At 31.9% G+C, this 22,418-nt stretch overlaps 1 protein-coding gene and 1 long non-coding RNA gene across 2 annotated transcripts; one reads left to right on the top strand and one right to left on the bottom strand.

Annotated features, from left to right (window-relative positions):
* Window positions 1-2,472: 2,472 nt before the first annotated feature.
* On the bottom strand, window positions 2,473-6,190 carry LOC114308127 (WRKY transcription factor 22). The gene is made up of 3 exons (XM_028253615.2): window positions 5,669-6,190; window positions 4,795-4,905; window positions 2,473-3,694 (listed from the first exon to the last, which is right to left on the bottom strand). Exons 1-3 carry the CDS (start codon window positions 6,067-6,069, stop codon window positions 3,256-3,258), a joined length of 951 nt encoding a protein of 316 aa, XP_028109416.2. The 5' UTR covers window positions 6,070-6,190; the 3' UTR covers window positions 2,473-3,255.
* A 10,026-nt stretch (window positions 6,191-16,216) lies between these two features.
* Window positions 16,217-19,941, top strand: LOC114275512 (uncharacterized). Its single transcript, XR_003633747.2, has 5 exons — window positions 16,217-16,452; window positions 17,827-17,983; window positions 18,500-18,596; window positions 18,755-18,838; window positions 19,685-19,941. It is a non-coding gene; the product is annotated as an uncharacterized LOC114275512 (long non-coding RNA).
* Window positions 19,942-22,418: the final 2,477 nt, after the last annotated feature.

Genomic DNA, 22,418 nt, shown 5'->3' with positions numbered 1-22,418 from the left:
AATGTAATTTTTTCTTGTGTTTATAATTGTTTGATGAAACTCATTTTTTTTATATTGGTAACTTTTATTGCAAAATTTACAAGATAAACAATTCAAATCATTAATGTGGGTCTGAATTAAAATCGTAAAAAAATAATAAAAATAAAAAAGGGTACAAAAGAGTGGTTAACCCAACATTTATGTACTCAAGAAAGAGTATACAATATGTTCTAGAACTCCATGAGGACATGGATAAAGAAAGTTGGGTGACCAGCTATTTTAGCATACAGCAATGCTACAGACCCCCAGTGGGAGTGACCCCCAGTGACCCCAGTGCCACGTGTCGGCCTGGGGTTGGCTGAAAACTCAAAAAAAAAAAAAAAAAAAAAAACTGTTTTTTTTGACCAATGGGAGGGGACCCCAGTACCCCACTGGGGGTCCAAAGCTTTATTCTTTAGCATAATTGAAACACCTACCTTATGTTAAAATCCCATCATGCCCATTTACATATGTTCTAAAGATTCCAATCCAAACAAACCAAAACAACGAATCAACAAAATTAATAATAATAATAATCACAAGGTAAAAAGAAATTGATATCACTGGAACTTCATATCGAATATGCCAAAGAATAAAATTTCCCAAATAAAATTGTCAGAATATGCCGAGCTCTTTCATCTACCTTAAGGAGACGAAATTTACTATTCTTGAAATCTAGATTGATGACAAGTCTGTGTATTTTACTGCAATTGTTACCACCAAATGATGTTTCCATGGATGAAAAAGAGTGATGCTCTTGCTTATTTCTGTGCCCATGATCAATGACCTGATGGAAATTTTTTATGCCCATGATCAATGACTTGACGGATTTCTATTGTGTTTGAGAGCGATGGCCATAGGGTCTTCAATGGAATGGAAGACTGTGGTTTTCACTTGGTCTTCAATGTGTGTCTGCAACCACATCAGTGTGGGTTTACAATTTTCGGTAAGTCTAAAATCGTAGCAATGGTCTACTTAACAAGTGTGTGGCAGAAGCGGTTGGTGTGTGTACAATAGTACGAGTAAAGGATAAAATTGAACATTTATTATGTGGATTGAGAAAAATAATTAATAATCAAATTAATAAATGTGTTTACTGAAAAATGATGTGCACTGAGATATGTAGGTGTGTGGAAATATAATTTTTCCTATAATTTAGATCATGTGCAATTTATCCCCTCAACGTTTTGGAAATGATACCACATAACCCCCACATAACTTGTAAGGTACAATGCATCGTTAGGCTCGTTAACAATTTAATGAAAAAGACTAAAATATCCATGTATGTAAGTAACTTAAGTGTGTAAACTATGAATATTTGAGTCATTTCTGTGGAAGTTAAAGTGTACTTTAACCCCTATACTTTATTTCATGTGTGATTTACCTATTTGAAATTTGAAAATAAGCATATAACCCCATATATTTGTCACGTGTTTCACAATTGTTGTTAAGTTGGACAGAATGTTTAACTGTACACTTTAATTGACAAACCACGTGGAGGTTATATGTTCATTTTTAAACGTTAGAGAGTAAAACGCACATAGCCCAGATCACATGGAGGTAAAATAAAGTTTGCTCTAAAAAAATAAATAAATAAAGATTTGAAAAAAGAAGAAACAAAACAAAGGAAATAAAAATAAAAATAAAAATAGTAAACTCGTATTTTATTCACCTTTTTATGTTTTTAAATTTTATTCAAACACATATTGGGTTTGTATCATAAATTCGAAAAGAAAAATGAGTAAAATGGAAATGAAATTGTTTATTTATTTATTTTTCTTTTTAAATCCTATCAAAATGCATGATCTAAACACAATGGAATATATGCTCCCCTTACATACCTCATCTCTGTATACCTCTCTATAATGCTCTTGTGACCTCAATTTTGGACCCGCACTTATGATCCGAACTATCTATCTTATAAACCTCTCCATAATGGTTATACATGTAAAATATCAACTCTATCGGAAAAAAAACAACTATCATTTTATTTTATAAAACAGATGGTTTAACTTTATAACCACATTTGTCGTTCATTTTATAAAATAAAATGTAATTTTTTTTTTCTTGTGTTTATAATTGTTTGATGAAACTCATTTTTTTGTATCGGTAACTTTTATTGCGAAATTTACAAAATAAGCAATTTAAATCATCAATGTGGATCTGAATTAAAACCCCAAAAAAAAATGGAGGAAAAAAAAAAAAGTACAAAAGAGTGGTTAACCCAACATTTATGTACTCGAGAAAGAGTATACTATATGTTCTAGAACTCCAAAGGACATAGATAAAGAAAGTTGGGTAACGATCTATTTTAGCATAATTGACACACCTACCTTATGTTAAAATCTCATCATGCCCATTGACATATGTTCTAAAGATTCCAATCAAAACCAACCAAAACAACAAATCAACAAAATTAATAATAATAATCGCAAGGTAAAGAGAAATTGATCATGATTGTGAAGAATTATTAAACTCATATAAATCATTATTATAAAATGCACCTAGAAACATGGAATAAACTCCTTTTTGCCTCTACAAGCCTCGCTACAATGGAATAGGGAATTTTACCTCACACTTGCAAATTGCAATTGTAATTGGAAAGATTCTTTGCCACTAGAAAACTTCAAGTTATTTACCAAACTCATGCCTTTTTTTAAACAAAATTCTCAAATACAACAATTTGTTTTAAATTTATTTCGAAAATTCAAGTTGATTTTAAAGAAAACGACTTCTCTATATCTCAGGTTTGGTTGGCTTAGCGAAAAATCGTATGAGTAACATCATCATATTTTTCATAAATTAAAATTTAAATTTTGTCTATTTATTAAACCATTTAATTCAATTCAAAATTTTTACCCTGAATCTAATATTAAATTTCTATATAGACAAAATCTAAATCACCAAATTTATATAAAATGCTGATGTCACGTGCACCTTGCACCTTCACTTCAAACACCCGAACTGAATCACAAAATAATTTATTCTAAAAAATTTTCAAACCATGTTCCAAAAAGTTTAAACAAAGCACAATTTTAAAAAATTCTTTAAAATAACCCGGATTTGAATTTTAAATTCAAAACAACTTTGGGCCTTGAAATTTTGTTTCAAAATAATGAATTTGGTAAAAAAAAAAAAAAAAAAAAAAAAAAAAAAAAAAAAAAACTCTCATTAAAAGTCAACGGTTAAAAAAGCATCCACCATATACCCATGTCAGAGAATCACTTTTCCAGCGAGTCAGCCATCGCCGCCGGCGGTTGTTGTAGCATTTTTTGCCACCCAAGGATACGCCAAACTCCCCGGAAACTGGTCGGAGAACCGATCTCCGGCAAATGTTTCGGTGAGTTCCTCCAAACCCTCAAAGAAATCATCACCAACCACCGTATCAGAGACATCAAACTCATCATCATCTTCATCCTCCACCATCTTTTCAGTCGCCGGAGATACACTCGCCGGCGACACCGGAGACGAGCAAGTGGGTTGGTGGGTTTCGCCGGAGCCGCCTCCTGCGGTGGTCTTCTGGCGGGTGGTTCCGGCGAGAGAATTCCGGTGGGTGGGCATAGGGTGGTTGTGCTCCGCCGTGTAGGTGACGATGAAGGTTCCCGGGTCGGATCTGCTTCGCTCCACTTGTTTTCGGGCCAAACAACCCTTTGAAGTGCTACATCTGTAATAGCCTCTGTTTTTGTCCACAAGGAAAAGAAAAAAATAAAAAAAACGACTTTGTCCATGCCTTGAACACATGCAAGAATTGAATGAATAAGGACAAGAACTAGATGGAGATGGTGTTTATGAAGTGTTTTGTCACTTTCAAGAGCCAAGTTCAATGCAATTTTTGCTTTAAAAAAAAAAAATTAATTGAAGTTACATCAAAAATGTTAAAATAGTGCAATTTGAATTTAGTTATTCAAAATTTATGGTTGTTAATTGGATTTGAATTTTTTTTTTTTTTAAAGTTAACAATTTTTTAATTGAAAATAAAAATAATTTAACAACACGATCTTATCATCAAATGAATATTTCTGTTTCATTTTGCAATGAGAAGGATTTGGATTCGTAATCAATATTACATTAATGCTAAACCAATTCAAATCAAATCAAGTCTTAAGTGTCATCAAATGGGATTGGCTGCATGAATCATTTTTTTTCACTTGACTCTATATAAGGTCATTTTGTTAATCAAATTAAGAAAATTCATATCTCTATTTACTACATTAATCCATATTAATTTAGATCTATCCCTCCTCTTGACACTACCATATACTGTCATTGTATCTCATCGCTTTATTACTTATTTGTATCCGTTATATATGATTAAACCATCTCAATCTATTCTCCTTTAACTTATCTTTTATGATATTACTTCTCATTCTCACATATGCTCATTACGATAATACTATGATAATTATATTTTGTTTGATAACAAATATCAACGCTGAGATCCATAAAATCAATGTGATAAACAATTGTGATAAGAAGATAGGATCATTTTAATATTATGATTTTCAAAAATGCTAAATGCAGATAAATATAGAACACACAAAGATTAACGCAAAATATATTGTTTGGTTGGTTGAAAAGGAAGCAATCATGATGTGCCAAAGCAAAAGAAGTGGAATATTTTTTTGTCGATACAAATCAAACACATAGAAAAAAACTTGCACTAATACAAGAAAATTTTGCATCTTATACCAAAAAAAAAAAAAAACTTGCACCGTTATAAAAATAAAATTATTTTCACATTGCGCAAATGAAATGCAAATTCCCCCAGAAACTGACCTTGGGTAGGGAGAGCCTTTGATGGGTTTTTGGCCATATTTTCTCCAAGACCATGTGTCAGAAGACAAACCCTCAGCTGGTACTTCACAAACCCTCTTCATCTGGTTTTTCCTATGACCCAAGAAAACAAGCATAACCATTCACAGAGCTCAGTTTAAGAGATGGGTATGTTCAATTTGGTTTGGTTTTCAAAATTTATTTATTGATTTTTTCTTGAAAAATATACAAGGATGAATTTTATTTTACTCTTATAATTTATTCCATGTGCAATTTGACTTTTATTATTTAGAAATAAAAACATAATTTTTTGTAATCCATAAATTAAAGTGCTCGGTCAAATAAGTGGGAAACAGATGCTTAATCAAAGGGCTGCTCACATCCAAATTTTAAGAAATAAATCACACATAAAGTAAATCGACTTTGAGCCTAAAAAATGGTATAAAAGCTCATAGTTTACGAGAGTTTTTAATCTTTCCATTTACGTCGTTAATTATATAAATAGTAAATTTTACTCCATAAATATTTTAAAATTGTCAAGAGTAAATCGGATATGAAATAAATAACAGTGAAATATGGTAAAATTTGCCCAAATTGTTTTTATGAAAATAAGTACTAAAAATATAATTTAGCATTAAAAAGATAAAATAGTACAAGAATGATCATTTAATTTTCCACTAAACATAATTTTTTGGAGATCCTTGGGAGCCAAACATTTTAATTTGAGAAGAAAAAAAAAATCATAAGTTATCATATCATTTTATTTATTTTTTATACGTTTTTTTTAAAACAATACTAAGAAAAGTCAATTCATACATAGACGATGGTTAATTTTTAAAAGATTTTGAAGGAAACCAAACAATAGAATAAATTTAACCTTTTTCTGGACCTTGAACTAGTGGTATGAGTAGAAGCAGATTGCTTTTGATGTTGGCTTTGATGATGTTGCCTTTGTTGTGGTGGTGGTGGTGGTAGCAGCGGCGACGATAGATCTTGAAATCCATGAAGAACAGACAAGGGTGGTGAAGAGAAGGGTTTAATTTGAGGAGGTTGTTGTTTTTGTAATGATATTTTGGGGAAGAAGGGTTTAAAAAGATCATTCAAGTCTTCAACACTACTAGTCTTTGCTTCTTCAAATGGATCTGCAAAGAATCGGAATCTATGATCATCTAGTGCTTGAAATATTGATGGAGCATAAGAATCTGAAGTGGTGGTGGTGGAGGAAGTGGTGGCGCAGCCTCGCACCACCGCATGTAGATCCCAGTTATCATCCGCCATTCTCTCTGATTCTGCTCTGCTTTGGTTTTCTAGAGAGAGAAAGAGAAAGAAAGTGGAGAGAGAGAGAGAGGGGACAAAGGAAGGCGCTGACTTTTGGAGGTGGAGAGATATAGAGTGAGAGAATGAGGGGCTGTAAATGAGTGGAAAACCGGAAAGTAAAGTAGTAAATTTTTATGAAAAGTGATCCGGCTCGAATTTTTTATCAAATGAATTATTAAATATTTTCGACAATGCTATGTACCTCAAATTTTGTGATTCAAAAGTGGCTCAAATGGCCAAAACGACGTCATTTTGAGTACAGAACAACATAAAAATGACCAAAACGACGTCGTTTTGGCCATTTGAACCACTTTTGAGCCACAAAATTTGAACTACGAGACATTTTCCAAATATTTTATATAATTGTAAAGTTTATAAAAATATAAATTTTATATTTATGTGAGGCATTTAATTATTATTTAATAAAGATTTTAATATTCTTAACATTATCTTTTTTTTTTTTTTCTTTTTATAGAGGGGAGTGTTTGGGGGGTCTAGTTGGTATTAACAATGGTGGTGTTAGGTGTAGCTGTTAAAACAGATTATAGATTATAGCTTAACAGATTATAGATTATGACTTTAATCAGAAGCGGTTAATCTGTTTGGTATAGCTGTTGGATTATAGATTTAAGTTGCTGAGTAGTGTTTGTTAAATAAGCTGTGAAGCAGCTTTTTCAATTAATTTTTATTTTTTATTATTCACTATTTGTCTACATTTTTCATAAAAAATAATAATAATATTTAATAGTCCATTTGAGTCTTTTTCTATTTTTAAAAAAATAAAAAATAAAAAAATCTAAGAGTATAACCGTGAATTAACATGTCCACAGCAGAAACTGATAATCAGAAGCAAGGGGTGAGCAGCTTCTCAGAATCAGCTTTTTGACTTAAAATAAGTTGTTAGAATCAGAAGCTGTTTGAAATAAGTTTAACCAAACAGTCCAAAATAACTTTTTAAAAACCAGAAGTCATAAATTGGCTTAAAAAAGTTACACCAAACACCCCATGCCAATGGGATTCTTTGCTAGTATGTTTTTTTTTTTAGCTTTTGGTTTGGGGGGTTTTGCCTGGGAGGTTGACTTGTACCAATGTCAAAACGGTAGCCTGAGCAGAGCAAACGTCTACACGCGCTCTCTCTCTCGACTCGTGAGTTCCGTAGAACCAACCGACAAAAAAAATGCAAAACAAGAACTGAGGTTTCGTTTGGGAATATGTTAATTTAATAATTTTTTGATTATTTGATTAAAATATAAATTAAAAAAAAATAGTATATTTAGGATGACTTTTTAATTTTTTAAGAAAAAATGTACAAAAAGTAAAAAAAAAAAAAGAATCTTTGACTTTTTTGTATGAGTTGTTAATTTTTGACTAATTTAGTAACCTTTTAACTTTTTGACTAAAAGAAATGATTCCTAAACGAGGCTTCAAAAAGTATTTGGAAAAGTTTCCAAACTCAGACTTATGGGCTCTAATTGATAATATTTCTTTAAAAATTAGACTAAATTAAGAGGTAAAATTATGTATTCACTCTTTTAAAAGTAATTGAAAAATTCACATCTAATTTGAAATGATTCATTTATTTTGTTATTTCTTTCACATTTATTAATAGATGCTATCAATTGAATTAATTAAAATAATGTAAAAAAATAAAATAATAAAATTGATATTACAAATATCAAATTAACAAAAGAGACAAATTATATAAATACGGACATAATTTCTCTCTTTTCTTTTTCTTTTGTTTTTTTCCTTTGTTAAGGAAGGAGTCAAAATTGAGAAATGATACTTAGAGGAACAGACATATCATGATGGTATATACTCTCTTCTCATTTAAACTTGTAGAGCTCACACTTTTTAAATAACATGAAAGCGAAAAACAGATCATCATAATGCATTCGTTGTGTACTCGTTGTGTAAAAGTGTTTGAATCTTCTTGAATGATTTTTAAAATAATTTTTTGTATGATTTTAAAATTTAAGAGTTTAAAAGTCAACTGATTGCTATAGCCTCAATTAGAACCGAGTCAAAACATTAAAAAATTGTAAATTGAACCGATTGAGACCAAATGGTATATTGATTTTCTTAATACACAATTTAGTTTTAATTCTTAAAATAGTCTATTCATATTTTACAATTTGGTCTATGCATTTATACACAAAAGTGTTATTTATTTATTTAGGACACTCACATATCTTGGTCTATGCATTTATATACACCTCTAGGGCTGCAAATGAACAAAGCCGTTCATGAACAAGCTCGAACTCGGCTCGGTAAGAGCTCGTTCAAACTCAGTTCGTTAATTTTTTTTGCTGTTCGAGCTCGAGCTCGAGCTCATTAAATTTTTAATAAACAAGCCCAAACAGTCTAAAGCTTGGCTCGTTAGCTGGCTCGTTTAATATTTATTATTTATATATTAAATAATATAAAATTATGTATAAAAAATAAGAGAAATATGCTATTTATATATTTAAAAAATATAAATGTAAATAATAATTAACTATAGATAATATATTTATATAATAGTGGTAGTAGATATTATAATTTTAATAAAATATGGACTTTTTTTTAGTATGTTTATATATATTGTATATATAATTGTATAATCAAAATTTTAATTGTAACTTTAGTCTCACATGCAAGTATGAATTTATAAATTTTTTGGCTCGTTAAGGTTCGTGAACAGGCTCGAGCTCGAGTCGAGCCTAAGCCAACTCGGCTCGAGCTCGGTTGGTTAAATTTTTATTCAGCTCGAGCTCGTTAAAATCTTAATAAACAAGCTCAAACACACTAAAGCTCGGCTCGGCTCGGTTCGTTTGCAACCCTAACATCAAAAATGGTGTTATATAATTACTAAGTCAAATGTCTTAATTAATCCATTTCTCTTATAAAAGTGTTCTTATATAATGACAAAATTAATTTTAAATAATTGGTTCGATTCGATTTGATTTCAAGATTTCTATAATTTGATTTGATTTTAAATTTTGTAAAACTGTAAATAATAATTAAATCTTGATTTATTTCAAAATTGAATAATCACGTTGACCACTAATCTCAAAACTCTACATTTGAAGAGATGGATGGAGGTGTTTGGGAAGTTAAATTTGAGTTTTTTTAGTTAAAATTCACAAAACAGATAAAATAAATTAAAATAGTTAATAAGATAAAAATATTATTTTAAACCCATAATTATTTCTTTTTTTTTTTTTACAAACATCACATTTAATTATAAAAGAAATTAATTTTCTTTCTAATCATAAAAATTTTAACTTATTAAAAGACAACCACCTTTTGGCAAGTAAAAAGTTGGAGGTAAATGGGATTGGGAGTGCCGCCCATTTTGCGTCGGGGCGTTGGATATACCGGTTTTGGTCCGACCCGTCTAAATACCGGTTTGGAGTTTGGATCACTTCGGTTTCCTCTTGCCGTCCCTCCATTTCTTTATATACAAAAAAAAATCATTTTTGGTTTTGAATTTTAAAAATAATTTTTAGTTTTTAAATTTTAAATTTTTTAATTTTCATAATTTATTGTTTAGTAATTTTTTTAATATTTACATGATATTTGGTAATTGTTCAAATAATCAAAAAAATTAAAAAATAATACAAAAATTATATTTATTTTTTTTATTTTTTTCACATCTTTTTGTATAATATCAAAAAACTACTAGAAATCAAATTCCAAAGGAACCCTTACTCTTTTTATATTTTAGATGTACATAATCTAAATGTACTTAAAAAAATATAAAAAATTCAATAAATATAAAAAAATGTTTTTTTTTTTTTTGTATTTAGTAAGTTTTTAAAAGATTTTTTCCCAAATTTTATACTTTTAAGTGTATTTAGATTAAGAAGATTTAAAAATTAAATTTTTTTATTAAAATACTAAAAACTAGAAAATACAGATTAAAAATTCAAAAATTATTTTTAAAAATTCTAAATCAAACTGATTCTTTCATTGATGCTACAAATTCAGGAATTAAAAAAATCCACAAAATTGTCATAATTTTAAATCCATGACCCAGATTCTCTCAAGAAATAACCCAATAACAATAATTTTAAATATAAGCCTTGGATCTATTATCATGGATAAATTTGTGAAAATTTTTATGACATTACTGTCATTCTTTTGACCAACTAAAAGTCCCAATTCATATTTATTTATAAACAAAACAGGTCAATTACTTTGGTTGCCTCCTGCCGTCCCTTCCCACTTTTTTATATACTCAAAAGATTCGTTTATTATTTCAAAAATATTCAGAATTTTAAAGTTTATTACTTACTAAAATTCACTTAAAAAGTGACCCCACAAAAACAATTTCAAATATAAATCATTGATGTATCATTTTAGATAATTTTTTAAAAAAATTTTAGTACAGTATATTTGTTGTCATTCACGACAAGAAAAGTGAGCTTAAAAAATGGAAGCATTTAAAAAACGGAAGCATTTGCAAACGGCATACTCGTCATCTCAAAAAGTAACTTTTTGAGACAGCACAATTTGCCGTCGCAAAAAATGTGAGTTTTAGCGACGGCACTATTTACTGTCGCAGAAAAATAGAGTATTTGAGACGGTAGAAAATGCTGTCGCGAAAAATGAGAGTATTTGCGACAACATAAAGTACCATTTTGGGAACATAGTAATGTCCAAAAACGTGGCCGCCAAAAACCCAATAAAATCTCTTTGGGAAGTGCCAAAAACGCAGCCCTAAAATTACAAATTAGGGCCTATGAAAAAAAAATAAAAAAATAAATCTCTTATGTTGGGTAAGGGTATTTTGGTCATTTTAATTTGATTTGACACCATAAATAAATATTAAACTAAAAAGCAAAAAGCCAACTTTTTATCAACTTCCCAAATCACTTCCAAAAAAGCCAAAAAGCTTGGTAAAAAGCCAAAAGCCAGCTTTTTACCAACTTTCCAAAACAACAGAAACTACTGTCGCAAAAAATGAGGGTCTTTGCGACGGCAGAGATTGCTGTCATGAAAAAATAAAGTTTTTGCGATGGCACCAACTGCCATCGCAACCCAATAAAAAAAAAGTGAGTTTTTTGCGACTATAATAGGTACCGTTGCAAAAAAAAAAAAGTAACAAAAAAAAATTGTGGCTTTAAGACAACGTCATAAATACACAGTCACAAAATTGTTTAAATAAATGCAATGATATTTTTCTGTCACAAAAAAATTTAAAAAAACAACGTCGTCTTACTCTTTTGATATAACATTTCTCTCTTCACCCATTTTTTCATCTTCCTGTCTCTCTATCTCTGTCCCTTCTCTTTCTCTCTTTCACTCATCACTCTTCTTTCTCTGTCTCTGTCTTTCTCTGTCTCTGTCTCTGTCTCTGTCTCTCTCTGTGTCTTTCGCTCATCTCTCTTCTCTCTATCTCTCGCATATGTCTTCTCTCTCTCTCCCTTTCTCTCTCTCTCGCTCATCTATCTCTCTCATCTCTTTTCTCTCTCGCTCGTCTCTCTGTCTCTCTTACTCATCTCTCTTCTCTCTCTATCTCTCTCTTTTTCTATGTCTCTCTCGTTCATATCTTTTTGCTCTCTTTCTCTCTCTTTTGTCTATCTCTCGCTCATCTTTTGTTTCTCTCTCTTTTTTGTTTCTTTCTCTCTTTTTCTCTTTCTGTCTCTTTGTCTCACTCTCTCTTACTCATCACTCTTCTCTCTCTCTTTCTCTCTCTGTCTGCCTGTCTATTTGTCTATGTGTCTTTCTCTCCCTCATTGTGTTTGCCTTGCTCATTCTCCCCCTCTCCTCTTTTTTATTTACCGAGCTCCCTTTCGATTTATCGAGACATTACAAGAAAATGCACTTTTAGTGACCACTTTGTCTCTCTCTCGCTCATCACTCTGTCCCTTTGTCTCTCTGTCTCTCTCTGTCTCTCTCTATCTCTCTTCTCTATCTGTCTCTCACTCATCTCTCTCTCACAAAATGACGTTAGAATAGCACGAAACTTGACACACACGACCGCCTAGGCATGAGAAACTTGTGGGAGAAGATGAGACACAAATCAGGTTCCCGATTTGGGAGTTAGAGCCAGATTTCACTCTTAATAATCAAACTAGTTTCTTAAGAAACTTAGAATTTGAGGTGTTAATGCCCCAAAATCATCAAATGGCGTCGGAGTAACACGAAACTTAGAACACATGACCGCGTAGGCATGAGAGACTTGTGGGAGAAGACGGGACTCGAATCTGGTTCCCGATTTTGGAGTTAGGGCTGGATTTCATTCTAGGTAAACTAGTTTCATAAGAAACTTAAAATTCGAGGTATTAACGCCCTAAAATCACCAAACAGCGTCGGAGTAGCACGAAACTTGGCACACACGACCGCCTAGGCACGAGAGACTTGTGGGAGAAGACGGGACTCAAATCAGGTTCCTGGTTTGGGAGTTAGAGCCGGATTTCATTTTTAAGAAACAAACTAGTTTCTTAAGAAACTTAGAATTTGAGGTGTTAATGCCCTAAAATCACCAAACGGCGTTGGAGTAGCACGAAACTTGGCACACACGACCGCCTAGGCATTAGAGACTTGTGGGAGAAGACGGGACTCAAATCAGGTTCCCGGTTTGGGAGTTAGAGATGGATTTCACTCTTAAGAAACTTAGAATTTGAGGTGCTAATACCCCAAAATCACCAAACAGCGTCAGAGTGGCATGAAATTTGGCACGCACGACCGCCTAAGCACGAGAGACTTGTGGGAGAAGACATGACTTGAATCGGGTTCTCGGTTTGGGAGTTAGGGCCAGATTTCACTCTAGGCAAACCAGTTTCTTCAGAAACTTAGAATTCGAGGTGTTAACGCCCCAAAATCACCAAATGACGTCAAAGTAGCAAAAAACTTGGCACACACGACTGCCTAGGTATGAAAGACTTGTGGAAGTAGACGGGGTTCGAATCGGATTCCCAGTTTGAAAGTTAGGGTCGGATTTCACTCTAGACAAATTAGTTTCTTAAGAAATTTAGAATTCGAGGTGTTAACGCCCCAAAATCACCAAACGGCGTCGAAGCAACACAGAACTTGGCACACACAACCGCCTAGGCATGAGAGACTTGTAGGAGAAGACGAGACTCGAATCGGGTTCCCGGTTTGGGAGTTTGAGTCGAATTTCAGTCTAAGCAAAATTATAACAGTTAAATTTTTATGTTTTTTTTATAATTAACATATTAACATATAATTATATTGTTATTAATTATATTTATTTTTTGTTTTCAGATATTTTCCGAGTAGGAGTTTGCTTCTTGTGAAATGCGTGTTTGTGAAAAATGCGAGTAATTTTTGTTTTTGTTACCCACGAAAATGATGAGCAAAACTTGTAATTTTGGTTTATGTTGTTTTGAATTATGAACAACGTTATATATTTAAATATTATATATGTATTATGGAACATTATGTAGTGGGGTAATTTTGTTGATATGTAGTTATGAATGCAAGAATATTTTTATTATGGTGAAATTATTTTTTTTATACATGAATTTTTATATTATTATGCAATTATTGGTTTATTTTTCAATTATTTTTCATTTAATACAGGTAATTTTAATATTTTTAATAATTATATTGAAGTTTATTTATTTTTTTTTTTTTTTGCGACGACACTACACCGTCACAAAAAACAGGTAATTTTAAAATTTTTAATAATTATGTTTGCAGTTTTTTTTTTTTTTGCGACGACAGCATACTGTCGTAAAAAATATTAGAACCATTGGCAACAGTGGGCATGCTGTTGCAAAAAAACAAAATCATTTGCGACAACATTTTTTGCCGCCTCAAATAAAACTTTTAGCGACGGCAAAACGGTGTCGTCGCAAAAGGTCTGACTGTTTTACGTATTATATGCGACAGTAAATTGCCGTCGCAAAAAGTAATAATTGTCGTCGCCAAAAAAAGGCGACTAAAAGGTTTTTGCAACGCCTTCTGTTGTGACCCCCCATTTGCCATCGCTAAAAGCCATTTGCCGTTGCTAAAACTTTTTTGAGACGGCATTAAGAGTATTAGCGACAGCATCGTGCCGTCGCAAAAAACCAAAATTTTTGTAGTGATTCTTTTAACAAACTAAGGCTATGTTTGACATGGGCTTTTTTTGACTATTTTAATCACAAAAATATAAAATAGACTAAAAGTCAATAAGACAAAATATCACATATAAATCATTATCATTTCATTTGTTCTCTCACAAAATTCAAAAAAATCAATCCCAAACGAAATTTTTTAGCCATATGCTAAAATAGTCAAAAAGCCAAAAAATCAACCCATATCCTAAACGAAGACTAATGTTATGTTTGGTTGGGAGATTTGAGAAGGATTTGAAAGGGGAAATACAAAATATAGGTAAAATGTGAATAAAATATACTTATATTTCACCTAATTTTATACACCTTCTCCATTTTTCTTTTTAAATCCCTCTTTAAATCTTTCAACCAAATACAACGAAAGTCTCAATTTTTACATTTATAAAGAAGAGAGGTCAAACACTCCTCACAAAAACTAATTCTACCTTTACATTCTAATGCCATGTTTAGTAAGAGTTTTTAAGTCATGATTCCAAATCAATTTCAAAACATAATTCTACCTTCTGTTGTGACCCCCCATTTGCCATCACTAAAAGCCATTTGCCGTCGCTAAAACTTTTTTGAGACGGCATTAAGGGTGTGTTTGATTGGACGGACTGGAAAATGAGGGATTAGAATCCATCGGACTTGAGTCCTGGGACTGTGAATCCCCCGGACTATTTGGTCGGATTGGATATGTATCCTGTGTTTGTTTTTTCATGGGATTAAATGTCTGGATAGGACTATTTTCAGTGAATCCAACGTTTGGTTGGACGGACTGGATAGGATAAATGAACAAAAGATTATTTTACCCTTTTTCAATTGTTTACTAAGTAACAGCAATATTAAACATATCTTTAATATTTTAATTATTTTTAGTAAACATTAAACATACTAATGGTTAAATTTTGTTTAAAGATATTTAAACATACTAATATTGATAAAAAATTTTGACTGCACTACAACAAAAAAGGTCTATGGTGACGAAAACGCATGACGAAAAAATATTTCGTCTCCAAATATACATGTTTTAGTGATGAAAATAAGATTTCGTCTCCAATTGTACTATTTTTAGAGACGAAAACCAAATGTCGTCACCAAATGCTTAAAATCAAATAAAACAATAGGTGACAAAAAACATTTTCGTCTCTAAATTTTATTTTTCGTCGCAAAACAATTTCTCACCCTTGGAAAATTTGGTGGAAGATTTGGCAACATTTTAGAGACGAAATTTTTCGTCACCATTGTAAAAATATTTTAGAGAGGAAATAATTTCATCTCCAAATGTATTGCTTTTAGAGAGGAAAACCAAATTTCGTCACCAAATGTTTAAAATCAATAAAAAAAAAATTGAACCAAGAAATTGAACCAAATTTCTGGGACTAACATTTTTTTGGTCACTAACGAGTTGTGTTTTTTGCGACCAATGACATTTTGGTAGCTAATAGGTAATTTTTGCGACAAAAAAAAATATGATCACGTAAAGTAATGGTGGAAGAGGGGTAAAAAAAAGAGCAAGATCTCAAAACCTTTGGTGACCAATAAATTGTGGTCACAGAAAGAAAAATGTCATATTTTGTGTCAAAACTACGTAATTTTAAATGTTTCCTAATAATAATTAAATTTGTTACGATTTGAAATAATTATTAATAATCAGTTCAAAAAAATATTAATAATTAAATAATAAATTATTAAGAATATAATAATTATTATTTTTTAATAGAATTATTATTTATTGATTAAAATAATAAAATTTCTTAAATTTATTTATTTTCATTCAAAATATTAATTAAACTTTAATAAAGGTAAAATTACAAACATCAATAATAAAACTTAAAAATATATATAAATTAAAACCAATTTTTATTACAAAATTTTGTCTCAAATTTCTTTCTAATATTTGAAACAAGCCCTCCAAAATTTTTCCTAAATTAAAATTTTCTCTTGCCTAAATTTCTACTCCTTGTCTCAAAAAAACAAAAAAAAAAAAACAAAAACAATAAAAGGGAAAAATAGAGAACAACTAGCAGGGAGATGTGTGTGAGAGAGAGAGAAGAGATAGAGGGTAGACAGACGGAGAGAAGAGCAGTCCTTTGGAGCAACAACCATTGCTTCGCTCGTGACAGCCATTGCGTCGCTCGAGCAGTCCTTCAGAGTTACCTCCTTCGCAGCCCGGTTCGTTTTCGCTTCTCCCTCCTGTCGACGAAGACCCGCGAACGAAGCAAACGGAGTCGTCTCACCTCTCCCTCCGACCGGAGCTCTCACACCTCTCCTTCCCACCGTCCAATTTCAGGTGCATGTTTAGATATTAGGGTTTTGAGTTTTGATTTGAGGCTTTTCAATTTGAAAATTAGGGTTTACGGTTTTTCAATTTCAAAATTTGGGGCTTTTTAATTTGGGGTTTAGTTTTTAACTTGGATGCTTGTTATGAATGTTTAAATGGGACTTAATAATGTCAATTTACCAAGTCCCTTAACTTCAATTGTTTTTGGAATTGATGTTGTTAAATATATATATATATATATATATATATTTTGATGGCTTCTATTTTGGTGTCACTAGTATGTATCTATGAAGGTTTCAATTACTGCCAAGACTATTGTTGATGTCCAATTTAATTAGTTTATTTACATCTATGTTATGAATTCGTACAAACATGTTATTGATTTCTTTAAACAGACACTAGTTCTGCCTTACTTGAGACTTACAAATTCAAGAAAGTTAGTAGCTTTGCTTGCCTTGTTATTTGTGTCTGAATATATCCAATTTAATTACGGCAAAATTAAATCCAATTTAATTATGTTATTTGGTAGAGATATATATCACAATGAATGCTTGCTTGTTCAATTACTGTGTTGTGTGTGTAGTTAGCTTCCTATGTGCCAAACCCGAAACTCGTCCCCTATCTTTGTATTGAAATCAAGAAAGGAATGATTTTCCGTGCTTTGTTGGTGAGACCGAGTTTCTTACCGACCTCTATTCTATTTATGGGAAAGCACTTGTTTGTGAAGACCCGTGTTTATCTCCCAATTTCATGAGATAAATGCAAAATCACTATTCTTCATCAGTTGGGGATCTTCTTTTGAAGAAAGTTGAAAGATTTCAGTGGTTGGTTTTGGAGTAACTTTGTTTGGCCGAGTGTTCACTCTGTTCTCTTTGATGAAATTCTAGAATTGGGATATAATTTTTTAAAATTATTCTATGGTTTTTGTAGTGTAATTATTTGCAAGCATTGCAATGATAATTTCACCTGAAAATTTTGCACCAGTTTCAGCAACTGTGGTATCTGGACTTGTCTTCTTGCTTCTATTTTCTCTTCACGACGTTCACTGAACCCCACTTCTTGTGCTTTTGAGTTTGACGTTATATGCTGTAATGATTTAATTTAAGGAATAATTGGCTTAAGTTTGTTGTCTGAATAATTTATGTTATTTGTATATCACTTGAATATAAAAAGTCATCCTCAAGTTGGATAAGCCTCTAGGAAATTGGCTTAAGTTTGCTGTCTAAATACTCGAAGTTATGCCTATTTATTGTGACTGGATAAGGTCATAAATTGTGAATACTATTGTCTATCATCTTTCCATTCATATGATGCTTACTACTTTTTCCAAATTGTGACTTGTATGGAATCCTGACATCCTTAAAAAAATTATCTTTTTTTCAGTCATTTCACCTTTGCTAGACGTTATACTCAATGCAGAGCTCTCTATGCTTGTGATTGGTCTAGACGTTATACTCAACACAGATATTGAAATTATCTTCTGGAGCAGGAACTGGTGCCTTCAACTCGTGACATTCCCTATGAGTTTGTTGCTGAAGAAGTAAGCTGATTCTGGTGATTTCATCGGTTACAGCATTAAATACCACTGAGTTTTGCGATCACATTTAATTTATCCTTTGAATTTTAGTTTTCAAAATTGGCTTTGGTAGCTTTGCTAGTTTTGTTTCATGTTTTGCTTCTCAAATATTATCTTGATTTAATACATACTAGGTAGTCAGATGTGATTGCAAGGAACTATGAATATCAACTGAAACTTTAATTATCGGGTCTATATTTCATAGCTTACAATGATCCTGGATTTCTAGTATTTGATTTTTTGGAATCTGGATTCCATAGTGAAAAGCCAAAGGCTTTAAACGTAATCTGGTGGCAATATGTGTTGAACTATCTTAAATTCTGTTGCGTTTCATCATAGCAAATCATTATTGATTGAAAATATCTCAGCTTTCTATCCATGTTAAATTTCTGTTTAGCCACAAAATCTTAGCACTGCATTTACTTCTTTATCATTGAAATCTTATGTATCCTGAAGTCTTCAGTATTTATGCTATCACAGAATTCTATTCCACTTCAGAGAGTCAGTTATTGTAGGCACTGCAAGGCATATGTAAAGGGGTTCGACCATCATTGTCCTACTTTTGGAAACTATATAGGTAATGACAACATGCGGGTTATAGTTCTTTACATTTTTAACTACTTCAGACAACAAAAACTGTTGTGTTTTTCGTTCTTATTAAACTAGTCTTGGATTTGGTACAGCAATGGGTCTTGCTGTCTTTGTGGATGTGACATTGATATCCTTTTAATGCAGGTCAAAAAAACCATGTCCTCTTCATAATCCTCCTTTTTGGTTTTGTTTTTACTAAGGCTTCGTATGTAGAATGCTCATCTCAATGTAAGCTTGAATATATTGGATACTGACCTGCATTAGTTTCAACAATTTATTTTTTTGGTGAAATTAATTATGCTAATTGTTAATTTCAAGAGGATTCACATTTTGTCGTATATCACTTGAATATAAAAAGGCATCCTCAAGTTGGATAAGCCTCTAGGAAATTGGCTCAAGTTTGCTGTCTGAATACTCGAAGTTATGCCTATTTATGGTGACTGGATAAGGCCATAAATTGTGAATACTATTGTCTATCATCTTTCCATTCATATGATGCTTACTTCTTTTTATGTCTTTGTTTAGAATCAGTTAGTATTTAGATCTGAACAATGAGGAAGAACTTTTTGTAATTGCTGTGAAAAAATCATTTCATTTTTACTCCAGTATGAAACTGTTCATTAAAATAAAATGGAAATAAGGAAGGTGGTGGTGTTTGCTTCTAATACAACCGGTTGAGCCATGCCTTATTTAATTAGCAATGCTAGAGTTGTTATGATTTTCAACACCCAAATTTTCAGTTTAGTTTAATTATATTTCAAAGCTTGATAGGCATAAGTAATATGAACTAGTAGGTGTCTGAATTGTGACATGAGTGCCCCATTTATAATACATATTTTAGATTAATTTGGTTTAGTAGTTTAAACTTTATGTCCGATGTGATGTGCCCATTGTAGTAAGACTTGTCTTATGTTGAAAGATGTATATATCACAGTTGGTTGCTGTTACGCCTAATTGTGTATGTTAACAAAATTTTTATTTTTTCTCCTTTAGGTTGCATATTAACATATTTAGTGAATGGTTATCTTAACCTTTTGTTGTTGTTTTTTTTATTTTTTATTTTTTAAATGGCAGATTGGAGATGAACGAATTTGGTAACCTGCATAGCAAGAGTTTTTGTTGACATTACCAAACATGTATTTTGACTATGTTGTTGTGGGTTATGATTATATTGTGATGGATCTTATTTTTTTGTTGATATTTTATTGAATAGATTAAAATGAACAGGTTTTTGTTGATGTTACCAAATGAACTGGTTTTTGTAATGATTTGTAATGGATATTATATTCAGCAGGTTATTAAAATGCACAAGTTATCTTGATTGTGTTGAAGTTTTTGATTTTACTAGAATAAATGTTATAGTTTGGATGTTATATATTAATTTCTTGATATTATGAGACATGTATTTTGCTTGGGTTGTTTTATGATAATGAACAGTTTAATTTTATATTATTTTGTATTAAATATTTTATTTAATAGATTATTAAAATGTATGGGTATTTTTTATTGAAAAAAACATATAAATTTCAAATATAACCCTCCCCTCAATTTTTAAAATTTATTTATTATTGGCGACGAAAAAAAATTGACACTAAAACTTTCTAATCCCAATAAATAATTTCGTCACACATATTCACTATTTCATCACTAAATTAAAATATTTGTTGACAAAAGTTTTCGTCACCGAAGGGTCTTTTTTTTCATCTTTTGGTGACGATATTTTTGTCACTAAAAATTTTATTGCTATTTTTAATGACGAAATATTTTGTCACTCAAAACAAATATAATAAAAGTTTATTTAATTTTAGTGACGAAATAGACGTTATAGGTGACAAAATATTTAACATTTAGTGACGAAATATTTCGTCACCAAATACCAATAATAGGTGACAAAATAAATTTTCGTCATCAGGTACTTTTAGTGACGACGAATTGATGACGAACGTGGTGACGAAATTATTTCGTCACGGATCAATTTGGTGACGAAAATTTCACTATTGGAGACGAATTGATTTTGTCATTAAAGTACCATTTTGTTGTAGTGCTGGTACAGATTATTTTTATTTAAACAAATAAAAATTTATTATTGAAATTAAATATACTAATGGTTAAATGTTTAAATTTTTATTTAAACAATTAACATTGAAATTATTTTGATGTGCAGATTATGTTTAAACAATTAACAATTAACAATTAAATAAATGTTGATGTACAGATTATGTTTAAACAATTAACAAATGTTGATGTAATTAACAATTAGCAAATGTAAATGTAATCAAATGTTGACGTATTAAAACATAATTTAATAGATGTTAAATAAATATACATGTTGATGTACAAATGTTGAAATAATTTAATAAACATGTTGATGTACAATTGTTTAGCAATATTAAATAAAACATAATTTAAATAAATGAAATTATTTATTGTTGAAATTAAACATTTAATTGTTTAAATAAAACATCTATTAAAACATCTATTAAATTTAAATAATGAAATTAAATAAAACATAAACAAAATTTCAAAATAAAACATCAATAAAATATCTATAAAAAATTATTTAAAAAATTAAATAAATAAAACATTAATAAAAAGTTAAATAAAATTATTTTATTTTTAAATTGAGACATTTAAATTTTATTAAATATAATATATAATTAAATAGTAGAGGGTCAAAATTGTCATTTTCGGATCTAATCCAAACAGTGATTAGTCCCCCCAAAACAATCCCACCCCCCAGGACAGGATAGTCCCCCATATGGGGGACATGGAGTCCGGCCGGACATAGAGTCCGCCGGACTAAAAAAAAATCAAATGACGGATAAGGAACACTATTTGGATTGTAATCCAAATAGTGGATAGTCCCCCCAATCCCCCAATCAAACACGCCCTTAGAGTATTAGCGACAGCATCGTGCCGTCGCAAAAAACCAAAATTTTTGTAGTGATTCTTTTAACAAACTAAGGCTATGTTTGACATGGGCTTTTTTGACTATCTTAGGTGCCGTTTGGTAACACTTACGTTTTCAATTTTTTGTTTATATTTACAAAAATTTTAAAAACTCAAATAAAAACTTGTTTGGTAAAATTTTTGATTTATAAATCAGTGGTCTCAGTTTATAAATTTGGCCAAAAAATGAAAACACAAAAAATGTGTTTCCATTTTGAGTTTTCAGTTTTTTTTTTTTTTTATCACCCAACATTAGCCACCACCCGCCACCGTTTTCCACCACCGTCATCCGCCGCCACCACCCACCACCCACCCTCCACCACCACCACCACTTGCCGCCACCACTCACCGCCCACCACCCACCTGCCACCCACTTGCCATCACCACCCACCCCTCGCCACCACCACCACCACCACCACCACCTACATGTCATTCACCCGCTACCACTCACTACCTGCCACTACCATTCACCGCCCGCCACCACCACCCGCCACTTACTTGCCACCACCACTCACCACCCGCTTGCCACCACCAGCCACCCACCACCACCGCCCACCTGCCACCCACTCGCCACCACCACCACCACCCACTCGCCACCCACCTGCCACCACCACCCACCACCACCACCACCCACTTTCTACCACTCGCCACCGTCACCCACCCACCAACTACCACCACCCCCCGCCACTCACCTGCCACCACCACCACCCACTCACTACCACTTACCACCCGCCACCGTCACCCACCCACCCATCCACCCACCACCACCACCACCACCACCCACCATCCGCTACCCAGTTACTATCACCACACACCAACCGCCGCTGCCACCACCACCGCCACCACCCACTCGTTACCA

The sequence above is a fragment of the Camellia sinensis genome, chromosome 2, assembly GCF_055761805.1.
Source record: "Camellia sinensis isolate YWXY chromosome 2, ASM5576180v1, whole genome shotgun sequence".
Lineage (NCBI taxonomy): Eukaryota > Viridiplantae > Streptophyta > Magnoliopsida > Ericales > Theaceae > Camellia > Camellia sinensis.
Note: the sequence above shows the minus strand (reverse complement) of the source record. Positions and strands in the feature narration are given on the sequence as shown.